The sequence below is a fragment of the Leguminivora glycinivorella genome, chromosome 16 (assembly GCF_023078275.1).
Source record: "Leguminivora glycinivorella isolate SPB_JAAS2020 chromosome 16, LegGlyc_1.1, whole genome shotgun sequence".
NCBI lineage: Eukaryota > Metazoa > Arthropoda > Insecta > Lepidoptera > Tortricidae > Leguminivora > Leguminivora glycinivorella.
Window position 1 is genome coordinate 18,809,137 of NC_062986.1, and position 14,134 is coordinate 18,823,270.

Consider the following 14,134-nt stretch of genomic DNA (forward strand, 5'->3'; position numbering starts at 1 on the left):
GTACTTTTGTCAAAATACTGACCTCCCAATGGCTTCGGGCCTTCGGTCTTTCACGGATCTCGGCCTTCCGCCTTCACTTTTAGTTACTTGTACTTTTGTCAAAATACTGACCTCCCAATGGCTTCGGGCCTTCGGTCTTTCACGGATCTCGGCCTTCCGTCTTCACTTTTAGTTACTTGTACTTTTGTCAAAATACTGACCTCCCAATGGCTTCGGGCCTTCGGTCCTTCACGGATCTCGGCCTTCCGCCTTCACTTTTAGTTACTTGTACTTTTGTCAAAATACTGACCTCCCAATGGCTTTGGGCCTTCGGTCTTTCACGGATCTCGGCCTTCCGTCTTCACTTTTAGTTACTTGTAATTTTGTCAAAATACTGACCTCCCAATGGCTTCGGGCCTTCGGTCTTTCACGGATCTCGGCCTTCCGTCTTCACTTTTAGTTACTTGTACTTTTGTCAAAATACTGACCTCCCAATGGCTTCGGGCCTTCGGTCCTTCACGGATCTCGGCCTTCCGCCTTCACTTTTAGTTACTTGTACTTTTGTCAAAATACTGACCTCCCAATGGCTTTGGGCCTTCGGTCTTTCACGGATCTCGGCCTTCCGTCTTCACTTTTAGTTACTTGTAATTTTGTCAAAATACTGACCTCCCAATGGCTTCGGGCCTTCGGTCTTTCACGGATCTCGGCCTTCCGCCTTCACGTTTAGTTACTTGTACTTTTATCAAAATACGGACGCCTTCCGCGGCCCTGGGTACGTAGCCGAATGGCACAAACGCTCACGAAACTAAACGCTCGTAGATATCTATCTCTATCGCTCTTGCGTATTGGCGCGACAGAGCCAGACTAGCTTTCGCGGCGTTTCGTTTTCGTTTCGCGTCGCAGAAATGCTATTCGGCGACGGCACCTGATGCCTACCTATCCGTTTCACTATATCAATAAATACAATTTAATTTAATTACACAAACGTTTATGTGTCATCATCAGAGACAGGATTAATTGTATCGTTTTTGTTATAAACGGAATAAATTCCGCTTTGTGTGGTAGGGCACAGCACAGCGGATATCGTCTCGCTCGAATCTAGAGCAGAGCCCAACTGGGGTAGTACCTCCGCGTTACAGAAGACCGCAGCCAAATAGCACTAGACCCTACTCATAGTGTTGTGTTCCTGCCGGTGAGTAAGGCTGCCAGAGCTCAACGAGGGTGCGGTGCTGATGACGGGAGGACTTACGGAACTAACTTGTTCCGTATATTGTCCTTTAGAGTCGTCGGCAACCCGAACCCTCCTTGGAACTTGTACACTCCTTTTTGCTGTGTACTTAACACAGCAAAAGGGAATGTACAAGTTTCTAATGGGGTGGCAACGCGCATGTGACACTGTTTGCGTTGCATGCGTTCATAGGTTACGGTGACCGCTTTCCATCAGGCGGACCGTATGCTTGTTTGCCACCGACGTAGTATTAAAAAAAAAAAAACTGGAAAATGTAACAGATTTTCAGTTAACAGCACATTTGATTAACCAAAACATTACATAATAATGAAAATATCATCAGTACAATTTCTATTTCGGTCGATTTTCATTATTTTCTATTACAATAGTGAGAAACGTTGAATATTTGTTCATTTTGATGCGTTTGCAGCTGGCTAAGAGTGATTCTATTCACTTAATCAGGAAATGAACTGTGGACCAAAATGGTTACCGAATGGGACCCACGGAACACCGTAGAGGGTGCAGGCCGGGGTTCAGGCAGACCAAAAAAGAGATGGCGGGATGACTTGAACGCATTCTATCCAAGATGGCAGAATTACGCACATGACAGAGTTGAGTGGAAGAAGCGAGGGAAGGCCTTTGCCCAGCAGTGGGACACTACAATAGGCTAAAAAAAACAGGAAATATCAGGAAAAAACCGGCCAAGAGCGTGTCGGGCCACGCTCAGTGTAGGGTTCCGTAGTTTTCCGTATTTTTCTCAAAAACTACTGATTCTAGGGGGGGGGATGCACTTTTTTTTCCTTTAGGAGCGATTATTTCCGAAAATATTAATATTATCAAAAAACGATCTAAGTAAACCCTTATTCATTTTTAAATACCTATCCAACAATATATCACACGTTGGGGTTGGAATGAAAAAAAAAATCAGCCCCCACTTTACATGTAGGGGGGGGTACCCTAATAGAACATTTTTTCCATTTTTTATTTTTGCACTTTGTTGGCGTGATTGATATACATATTGGTACCAAATTTCAGCTTTCTAGTGCTAACGGTTACTGAGATTATCCGCGGACGGACGGACGGACGGACGGACGGACGGACGGACGGACGGACAGACAGACATGGCGAAACTATAAGGGTTCCTAGTTGACTACGGAACCCTAAAAAGGCCCCTATTCAAATATTTCAAATATCTGACAGGTTAACAAACATTGCCTGTGTGGTGACGGGTTAAGAATTTCACCACCCCCTTTCTTCCTGTGGGTGTCGTAAAAGGCGACTATGGGATATGGGTTAAATTGTGGCGTAGGCGAGAGGCTGGCAACCTGTCACTGCAATGTCACAGTTTCGTTTTCTTTCAACCCCTTAATTGCCAAGAGTGGCACTGAAGCTTTAGTAGTTTCATGTGTTCTGCCTAACCCTTTATGGGATACAGGCGTGATTGTATGTATTTCATTTCATTTCATTTATTATCAACCAACTTACACTAACAGGTAAACCAAACATGTAAGTTATAGGTTACATTACATTAAACTATACATACACAACTATATAGGTAAATTGAATTGTATGTATGTTAACAAACATAATAATATTAATATTACATAAGTGCCAAAAAAACGAAACGCTCGTAGATATTTATCTCTATCGCTCTTGCGGATTGGCGCTACAGAGACAGATCACAGACTACCTTTCGCGGCGTTTTGTTTTCGTTTTGCGTCGCAAAAATGCCATTCGGCTACGGCACCTAGTTGACGTATCCGGTAACCAGAGGGCTGGCAGCTACTTTGGCCAGCGAATAAGTCGGCCATTCCAAAAGGCAACGCTGCCAGCCTACTGGGCACCATCACCTCCGAAGATGATCTGGGAAGCATTTTTTATTTGAAAATATTTAGGTATTAATTTGTGTAGTTTGTACATATATTTAAAACGTTTAGTAATAAGTTCTATACCTCTATATAAGTCATTGTTTGTTTTGTTGTTGTAGATTATGTTTGAATAGTATTTATAATGAATTTTACAAATTGATCTAAATGTTCTTCAGAGCATAAAATACTAGAGACTGGACATGACGGCGGCGGAGTCATTGAGCATACAGTTGTTGTGTGCGTGCGTGATGATAAGACTCGCTGGTCGCTCGCATGTACACAGACATGGAAATGATACGCGTGTATTGCGCAATATTTATTTATTTATTTATTACAGTACATCCACATCATATGTATTACATCTTACACAATTGATTTAATTGCTTATAGTTATTAGTCTGATACAAAATGACAATTAAGGAGTACATAGCACTCTCCAAGTATGAATCTGGGAACGAGATCATAAAAAAATAGGTATATTAGAATCTAAAGCTAATAATTAACTAATAATACAACTAATATGTACATGATTTACAATATTGCTTTTATCCTAAAAGTAAATACAAATTTAATTTATTACAGACCTAAAACTAGAATATAAGTAGTGCTTATAACTAAAGACTAAAGTAAATATTATTTAGGTTTCGGTAATATTTTTGATTTAAATGCTGGCAGACTGTCATGAAAGATGTCAATGAAATTTTTGTGAGTGACAACACTGTTGTAGCTCGAGCATATTCGTACCATAGGGGCTTGCAGACCAAGGTTTGTTCTGGTAACTGGTATAGAAAAGGGTTTAGCTATAGCCTATAAGGCCGTCGCGGGTAGTTGTGGGGAGTGGTGAAAGAGATTTTTTCAAGTAAATTGCTGCAGTTTACCTTTCCGTTTACTACTTTGTGTAGGAAACACAAGTCTAACATTTGACGCCGGTCCCGCAGGCTGTGTAATTTATATCTAACAAGCCGCTGGTCATAGGCATTTCTGTGTGAAAATCCAGGTGTATGAAAAGCAAGGTGTCTAGTAAATGCTCTCTGTATACTTTCAATACGCTGTGAGTGGACATGATAGTAGGGGCTCCATATAGTTGAGGCAGATTCTAGATGGCTGCGAACAAGGGTATTGTACAAAATGATTTTAGTTTCTTGATTCCTGAAGCCATTAGAATTTCTCCTTATAAAACCAAGCATTTGAGCGGCCTTTTTGATTACTGCGTCAATGTGTGCATGGAATTTCAATTCACTGTCCAATATAACACCAAGGTCTCTAATTTGATCAACTTCCAGTAATTCGATCCCTCCTATCTCATACTTAGTCACAAGCGGTTTTTTCTTTCTGCAATATTTAATAAAAAACACTTCTTTACGTTAAGAGTCATTCTGTTACTGCTACACCAAGAGGTTACATTATTTAGGTCAATTTGGAGCATTCTGGCATCCGACTCGCAAGAGATTGTTTTGTAAATTTTTAAGTCATCAGCGTACAGGGAGTATTTGGAATGTTTTATGTGGTCTGTGATATCATTGATAAATATTAAAAAGAGAAGAGGTCCCAAATGTGACCCTTGGGGAACTCCCGATTCAGCATAATAAGTTAGTGATTGGTAGCCGTGTACAACAACACTAGCCTAATAGGAGTATCCAATATCCATATATATACATGTGTGTGTGTGGGTTCAAGAACTTTGAGACAGGCGACAATACAAATCGCTCGGTATTTCCGATCTCTTTTCTTCCTACATCTGTGATATTATGTTCTTTAGGCGACAGAACGGCTTGGCTCCATTCAGTCATTTAAGTAATCTTAGAATCAGAATCCTGAAATATTTTGTAAAGAATCAAAATATAATCCAATGTCCTAGCTTATGTTGAAGAAAATTATACATGGTATTAAAGATACATTTCTTCCCCAGGAAATCAACTACGACTCCCCCCGCGGCGGGGTGTCGGTCATCACAGAGAAGGGGGAGACAACCACATCCCACCTTCTGGTGCAGCGGGCGAGAGTACCCGACACTGGCAAATATACCTGCGCCCCTGCCAACGCTAACCCGAAGTCTGTGCAGGTCCACGTTCTAAGTGGTAAGTTTTGCTGTCCTAAAGCACCTTACGGCTCAGCCACGACATCGGTCTAAGCGCGACAGCGGTGAGCGGCGGCCATACATTGGAGCGAGACACAGCGATGGGACTTATCATTCGCACACTGATAGAAAATACAACCAGTTTTCATGTTCGTTCAACAAGTTTTTTGGTTAAAATAGCGCCTACGTGCTCTTTGGTTCAAACAACAAGCTACTTGTCATTTGAATCGGCAATATATTTGAATCAACAAGTCGATTTTATAAAAACAACCTCACACAATATATTGTTTTAAACATACGTTTGGCTGATTCAAACGGATAAACCGCAACAAGTCGAACTTGTTAAATTCATAATGCAAATTTCTCTCAGTGCACGTATGGCTGCCGCTCGCCGCTGTCGCGCTTAGACCAATGTCGAGGCTGGGCCGTTATGGGTGCCTTTATAAGCGTCTTGTATTCGTAACTCTCTAGAGGGAAATTTCTTGGCCTTAAGCTAAATTTACACGTGTTTAGTATTTGTCATTAGTATTAGCAATTAGGAGCTTGTCAGCAAAGTGACAAGTGGCAAGTAGCCATCTACACATGGGTATTAGAGAATAGTATTAGTTCTTTACAAGATATTGCCGTGGTAACGAAGTAAACTAATCACTGGAATAGTTGAACTTCACTTGTCAGTAATGTTTACACCACTTTTATAGTGGCAAGTATTAGTATTTTTTTGCCGGGGCGATAGATATTGTCACTTAGTAAATATAACCGACTTCTATTCACTTGCCCTCGCAGTTGCACTAATACTAAGCACTTGTAAAATGTGTTTACACGCATGTGACAAGTGTTTGTGACACGTACTAAGGATTATGTACTAAGCCCGTGTAAATCCAGTATTACGGGCGACAGTGACCGATACTGAGTGATACTTTTGCACTCCTGCCAACGCTAACCCGAAGCCTGTGCAGGTGCATTCACCACTGAGTCATCATTCTCTTGCCCTTATCCCAGTCACTTGGGATCGGCGCAGCATGTCTTTCTCTTCCATACATCTCTATCACTCGTCATCTCATCATTAACTTGTTTTAGTTCCATATCACGTCTCACACAGTCCATCCACCTCTTCTTCGGTTTTCCTCTCCCGTTACTTCCACCACCTTCCACATTCATCCGTAATACGTTTCTCGTCACATGCCTTTCGTCCCTCCGCATTACATTTCCATACCATGCTACTCGATTTGCTCTTACTTTTTCAACTATCGGTGCTACTTTCAGGCTTCGTCTGATATACTCATTATTTATCTTATCCATTCTTGTCACGCCACACATCCAACTTTGCTACATGAAATCTCATCTCTGCTAGATGCAATGTGTTTTCATCCGTCACCTTTAGGGCCCAACACTCTGATCCATACATACCACTGAGTGATTTTATTCTAAACAGCTTTTGGGTGTCTTTATAATGTTTATAAGCATCATACTTTTCTAACTTCACACCAGTTATGCTTTTGGTGATGACTTGATGAGAGTGAATGTCTGACACTGGGGAAATGTATTGACTTAATAAAATTAAAAAAGACCACTAATTTACAAACTGCTCTCACAGCTTACTATGCATTCACCCAAGCATGGCTTTGCTATGCTATAATTTTATGGGGAAACAGTACAAACGCACAAGACTTGCTAATTCTCCAAAAAAAATGCGTTCGAATCTTGGCGAATATCAAGCTACCTGATAGTAGTAAGCCTCATTATAGAAATATAGGAATTCTCACAGTACCTTGCCTATACATTTTCGAATTATGTAAATTTGTTAAAACGCACTCTGAATTCTACACTAAACTTGGAGATATGCCCCGACGATTCGAATCTCGCTTCAAAAATAATTTGTTCCAAGCTCCATCAAAATTAATAATTCACAAAAATGGTCCCTATCCTATGTCAATAAAAATTTATAATAACCTACAAAACTACATAAAAAATGAACAAAACCATAATAAGTTCCTAAAAATTTTGAAAGCATTCCTTGTAGACAACGCATTCTATTCTGTAAAAGAATATTTAGAGTATAAGGAAAATATTTAACTTCACATAATTAAATGACTAAATTAAACGTCGCGCTCTCTGCTGTCACCCTATAATATAATATAATATAGCTTCATTGCCGGCCGTATAAATGTAAATACATATATTGTATTGTATAGTAATCTTGTATATAGTGTTATTAGTTACTTAGTTTTAGTTTGTTACTTTATTGCAGTGCCCTTACAGGGTTGTGTTGAGTCATTACCATTTATAAGACCTTATGTACACACAAAGCAATGATTAAATGAATACTGAATACTGAAACGAAATTGTTTTTTTTTTCATGAAAACTTAACCACGACTCGATAAGATTTTTTTTAAATCTCGAACCAAATTTTTTTTCCCAAGCCAGTTAACATGAGTTGTATGCAAAATCGTAGACAATCTGCGCAAATTGTACCTACTTTAAGCCCCACACGTTTTATATCTTCATTTGGAAGTCTCCAATTTCCTACAAAGTAGTTGCGTTCAAATGAGACTTTTTATGGGCTATGAAGATTATTACATCACTACAATGATGTAGGCAAAACGTTATACGGTGAAAACTTTGTCTAGTTTTATAGAAGCTATTTTATAAAAGGATAAATAGGACATTGTGTAACGTGGGATGGAAGCTGAATATTGCTAACAAGAGTAAAGTTGGGAACAACATAGTTTTTAGGGTTCCGTACCAAAAAGGTACAACAGGAACCCTTATGGTGCGACTCTGTCCGTCTGTCTGTCCGTCTGTCACATTCCTAAATATCTCGAGAACTACTAATGCTATCAACTTGAAATTTGGAATAGTTGTGAACATTGTAAACCTCTACAAATAGAAAGTATATTTTTTTTAAATATATTAATTTTAATTTTATCCCCCGAGTCTTGACTTGTCATTACCTCCGGAACATCCAACATTTCATGGCGACCCTGCCAGTCGGGCTGCTCGAACACTAGCCACTAGCTCCAAGGACAACAACCGCGCCAGCTCAGCAGTTTTAAAAATTTGTTTCCCGAGTCTGTAGTTTTAAAAATTCATAGTTATTAGTAACTTAAGTGCCGTATTTGTCCCCAGGAGAACACCCAGCAGCGATGCAGCATGGAGGACAACTGCGTCTCCAGTACCCGCTCTCGGCGGCACTACTCAGCCTCATCGTTACCTTTATGGGCTGCTAGCTGAACGTATAATGGCCTTAATACTTTTACTGATATTTGACCGAATCAAAGAGTTGAAGTAATCAAGCGGTACTTTGCGGAAATCTAAGATGTTAATCATTTTTTGTTTATAAGTAAGGTAAGACGTTTGACCATGATCATACCTGATGGTAAGTGATGGTGCGGTCTACGGTAGAGCACGCTTACCTATGAGATACTTAACTATTTATACTTGCTTTAAAGAAACCTAGATTGTACTCATGCGGAAAGACTCAGGCAGGGCATTCCACTCCTTGGTGGTTTGCAAAAGAAATGTTGAAGCGAAACACCGACGCGGTTTGACGACCGGTCTGGACTAGCGCGTAGTGATCCTACCTGCTAAGCCGCGGTCTCGGGTTCGAATCCCGGTAAGGGCATTTATTTGTGTGATGAGCACAGATATTTGTTCCTGAGTCATGGATGTTTTCTATGTATATATGTATGTATTTATATATATAAGTAATTATATCGTCGCTTAACACTCAGAGTACAAGCTTTGCTTATTTTGGGGTTAGGTTTGATCTGTGTAAGGTGTCCCCCAATATTTTATTTATATTTTAAACGCTTAGTGCGTATTTTCTAAAACTAACCGTGAAGCGACGCCGCATTGCCGATTGCAAAATCTTTAAGATTACATTGCTCATCCGCAAATAGATAACGTGCCAGTCAATCAGTACTACTCGTAACTCGTTGAACTGATGATCGTTGCCGGGTTTCGCACCGTCAACGACTCCTAAGGATTCCTCGTAAGCGAAACACTAGTCGATTTTTTTTATTTTTGGTGGTAGGTGAATCCACGTGAAAGTAACGTGAGTCACGACTTCATTGATTGTTTATTTGAACAACAGCTCCAAATGAAAGGATATATCGGGAAAGTAACACTTATTTAGATATAGAGGTAGATTACCAATTGAACTTGCATCTAATAAATGGAACATGCCATAAAATCGTGACTCATGTTACTCTTGGAGCGGATTGACCCTGCCGGCGTATGATGCTTCTAATTTTATCACTTATCCACGTGGATAAGACCTCTGTCACGCTTTGGCAAGTATGTCAGTGTGAGAGTGACAGAAGTCTTATCCACGTGGATAAGTGATAAAATTAGAAGCATGATACGCCGGCTGGTAGGTTGTTATTATCTATTTATTTTTAAGGTATGAGGGGTGGGAACATTAATTGTCTTTATCATCTCGCTCGAATCTAGAGCAGAGCCCAACTGGGGTAGTACCTCCGCTTTACAGAAGACCGCAGCCAAATAGCACTAGACCCTACTCATAGTGTTGTGTTCCTGCCGGTGAGTAAGGCTGCCAGAGCTCTACGAGGGTGCGGTGTGCTGATGACGGGAGGATTTATGGAACTGACTTATTCCGTCTATTGTCCCTTGAGTCGTCGGCTACCCGAACCCTCCTTGGAACTTGTACACTCCTTTTTACTGTGTATTTAACACAGCGAAAGGGAATGTACAAGTTTCTAATGGGGTGGCAACGCGCACATGTGACACTCTTTGAGTTGCAGGCGACCATAGGTTACGGTGACCGCTTTCCATCAGGCGGGCCGTACGCTTGTTTGCCACCGACGTAGTATAAAAAAATATGTATAAAATACGAGTAGGTATGAGTGTGAGGCCTGAATGGACGCTTGGAGCGGAGCCTACGATGGAGCGTGCAGCGGCAGCGTCGCTTCGGGACACTTGTATGAACTTCAATAGGCTACTTGACCCTTTTTCAAAGTATGTCTTATATTATTAATTACTGTCTAATTAAACGAAAAAAATAGTACCATATTTTATTACGACTTAAAAACCCGCAAAAAAATAATTTAAAGTTTACTTTCACGTGATCAGGCAAAAACAACATCAGCCATATTAATCTATAGAATATCTATGTCATGACGTCAGTCTATTTAGAAAAAATATTTGCCACTGTCATAGCCGAGCAACGACTATGAATTTTAATACAATACAGGTTGCTTCTATGGTGATTGGATTAGTACCTCTAATTTCCATAGTTGATTTGAACTATGTGACGTCACTCCAATGGCCAACACCGTTTTCATAATTTAAAAAAAACATACACACATCTTTAATTAAAAATACGCAGTCATCACGCACTTTTAATCCCCGCAAGCTATAAATATTGATTTCTTAAGTCAAATAGGTACTACAGAAAGCAATAAATTGATGTGCTAAATTCGATACGAGTCTAGTAGCCTACTGTTTGATAATTATGCACGCAGCACCAACCCCGCTGCTCAAGCCTTACATTAAGTTAAGATTTCAGATCCTCAAGACGCATAAGATACCAACGTTAAACTGTAACTAGTAACACAATCAATGTAACACTAACTACAAAATGGCGGCCAACTTCCGCTATAGCTTCTAATGGGGTCCTGAGTAACGAAGCGAAGTTTCGCTTCTGCTTCCTAGCTTGCAAATTGTTTTAACTAAGACATTATACGGGGATAATTTTAACCCTTAATAGTAGCAAGCGGGATATTGAAGTATCTACTCTGATATTGTTATAAAAATGCGCAGTAGTTTTTTAAAGACAAGACGATGGCGATATTTGACGACCGGTCTGGCTAAGTCGGTAGTGACCCTACCTGCTGATGTCTGACTTTATAGTTATAAATATTTGCTAATTCCTTCACCATTAGAGTCATATGCGCAGTGGTGAAGTGTGCGCAACTCCTTTAATTCATAATAGGAAGGGAAAAGTTTGTGATATGTGTATACAAATGAAATATATATTGGTGAAGAATTAATTTACGATTAGGCCGGTTTTCAAAATAATCTTTTATAAAATGAGTATGTAAGTTTGTTTTTCTGTCTGTTTTTATAAAGCGAGTACCAATATGGATTCAGATTTCATCATCATTCAGAGCAAGAGAAGTATTCAAAATATTGATCAATTGAAAGTCATTTGAAAGTCAAATATCGGTAAAGTATTTTAAAAATATGGCCCATTTCATAATGATTGTAGTTTTTTTTAGGATTAAGGATACTTTGTATAGTAAAGTTGTAATTTTAAGACCGTTTTGTCCAACTTATCGAGATTTCTGAGCTTTGATAATAATTTAACGTAAATTTAAGGATAGTCAAACATTTTTTGTTTAGTCAACTTTAGTCTTCAGCAATGAAACTAGTATACAGGATGGCTTTGATTTGGGGCAAAAACATTTTCCATAGATTTGGCACATGATGAAGTTTTTTCTGTAGATCAGAAAACGTGCACTTTATAATTATGTGTGTTTAGTGGAAAAAACGAAGTATAGTAACAATACACATAGAGTGTCAATAGTGTATATACACAATGATTCTAGACGATTAGTTATGTGATAATACGCATTTCAGCTCGAACTCAAAGGCATCCTGTATTAAATTGAGTATAAAGCTTGACTTCTAAAAATTATATTTAATTTCAATAAGAATAAATTTAAAATTAATATGTTAAAAAACATTTAGAATCTTACATCTCTTGTAATAAATAAGCTAAGCTATTTACGATGTATCTATATAAAATAGAATGTGTAAATATTGAAACTTGTAATTGTTCACTACATTATTTATATGTATCAATGAACCAACTAATAATGGTACCAACATCATGACCAACGCGTGTGTGTAAAACGGCTCCAACTTTTATCCATCCTGTATATAGATGTAGTAGATAATATACAGAAAAAGAAAATACTGTTTCTAATCATCATTGAAACATTTAGCGCTGACATTGACATTTTTTTTCGTAAAAATCTATTTTTAAAACCGTTTCCCGACAAATCATACTTTTCTTTAACTGAAATGTAAAAGAAAGAAAAGAGACCCTTGTTAAATGTTACCTAAAAAATATTTTTTAAACAACTGTTATTTCTGTACCTGTGTGGTGACGGGTTAAGAATTTCACCACCCCCTTTCTTCCCGTGGGTGTCGTAGAAGGCGACTATGGGATATGAGTTAAATTGTGGCGTAGGCGAGAGGCTGGCAACCTGTCACTGCAATGTCACAGTTTCGTTTTCTTTCAACCCCTTATTTGCCAAGAGTGGCACTGAAGCTTTAGTAGTTTCATGTGTTCTGCCTACCCCTTTATGGGATACAGGCGTGATTGTATGTATGTATGTATGTATGTTATTTCTGTTGGGAAGTTGTCAATACCCCTTTTTAGTTCAGCCGGCCTAGCCAAAGTGACAATTATTATTCTACAGATGTAGTGCGAAAAGATTTGCCTTCGTATTGTTACGGAAACGTACGAACGTGTCATGATATCTCAGTCAGTGTCAATACTAGATGTACTGACGTTGACTGAACTAGCATGACAAATACGAACGTTTCGGAAGGAAACCCTTTTAGCACTGGATCTGTACGTGGCGATCAGTGATCTATTTTACCACACTCACATTGACACGTGACAGTGACAATTCTTTGCCTATTTCTGGGTTGACAAGTGACATTGTTTCAGCGTCAACATTAACGGCAATTAACGGAAGTGTCACTCTCGGGCGACGATTTTCACTGTCGTGAAATAGGCCACAAAAACGCAGACTAAAGCCGAAAGTCAACTATCACCTATCACAATGTTTATCATAGAAATATGATCATAGATCTGTATGCCTCCCTTTTTCTCCAACGTGAATAAAAAGGATGGCATGTTGCCTATGAATCATATTTCTATCATAAACATAATCATGATATTAGTAGACTATCAGCCTGACTCTGTTGCGCAAGTATCACAGAGGCTACAAAAGAGCGATATGGAGGTTACGAAGAGAACGCGTTTGTGACGTTGGCTAGATACACTGTTCCGCTCAAAATAACGACTAAAGGGCCTTTAATGTATTCTATCTATCTCTGATCATTCTTTCATTCATTTTGTTCGTTAGGTTCAAGGTCGATTAAATTCAAGTTCAGTTCATTCAATCACAATTTACAATTTGATGGGGAAATGAAAAGAAAATTGAGAATAATATTGTCTCATTGAAAAAGAATAAAAAAAACCGAAAACGGTAATCCTCAAGACGTAAGAGCGAATTATATTGGGTTGGTAAGAAAGTAATGAGCGATCGATTGAATTCCACATAAAATTTTTGAGAGAGTTCTAGAATCTTCTATGGTCGAAAGTATATAAAGGGCGAGTCGCACAGTTTCTCGTCAGTCATTCACTAGCTGTCGCCGAGCTAATATAAGGAAGAAAATGGACGAATTAAAAGTGCATGTAAGGCATTGCTTACTATATGAATTTCAGTCTGGCCATTCAGCCGCCGAAGCAGTGCGTAATATATGTCAGCGTGTTGCTCCTGAAGTTGTGTCTGAGGCCACGGCGAAACGATGGTTCCAGCGGTTTCGTAGTGGCGACTTTTCATTATCAGATCAACCTAAGCCTGGTCGACCGGTGAAGATTGATGTAGCCAAATTAAAAACTTTAATTGAAGGAGATCCGAGGCTAACGAGTCGTACTCTTGCTACCGAGTTAGGCTGCTCTCATGTCACCATAGAAACACATTTACATGAGTTGGGAAAAAACTACAAATACAGTGTTTGGATACCGCACGAACTTGATAGAGATCAACTAAACCGCCGTGCCGATATCTGCATACAACTTCTGTCTTTTCGCCGTACATTCAACTGGTTGGACCATCTTATCACTGGAGATGAAAAATGGGTCTTATATATAAATCACACACGCAAACGTCAGTGGCTAGCTCCAAACGAAAAAGGAATAGAGGCACCAAAAACAGAGC

General features: G+C 39.3%; 1 protein-coding gene across 1 annotated transcript in view; it reads left to right on the top strand.

Annotated features, from left to right (window-relative positions):
• LOC125234956 (zwei Ig domain protein zig-8-like) overlaps positions 1-8,380 on the top strand; it is a 31,428-nt gene extending 23,048 nt beyond the window's left edge. Inside the window, exons 5-6 of the mRNA XM_048141378.1 lie at positions 4,985-5,153; positions 8,280-8,380. Of these exons, the coding sequence (XP_047997335.1) occupies positions 4,985-5,153; positions 8,280-8,380 (270 nt within the window). The remainder of the gene's footprint in view (positions 1-4,984; positions 5,154-8,279) is intronic.
• The last annotated feature ends 5,754 nt before the right edge of the window (positions 8,381-14,134 follow it).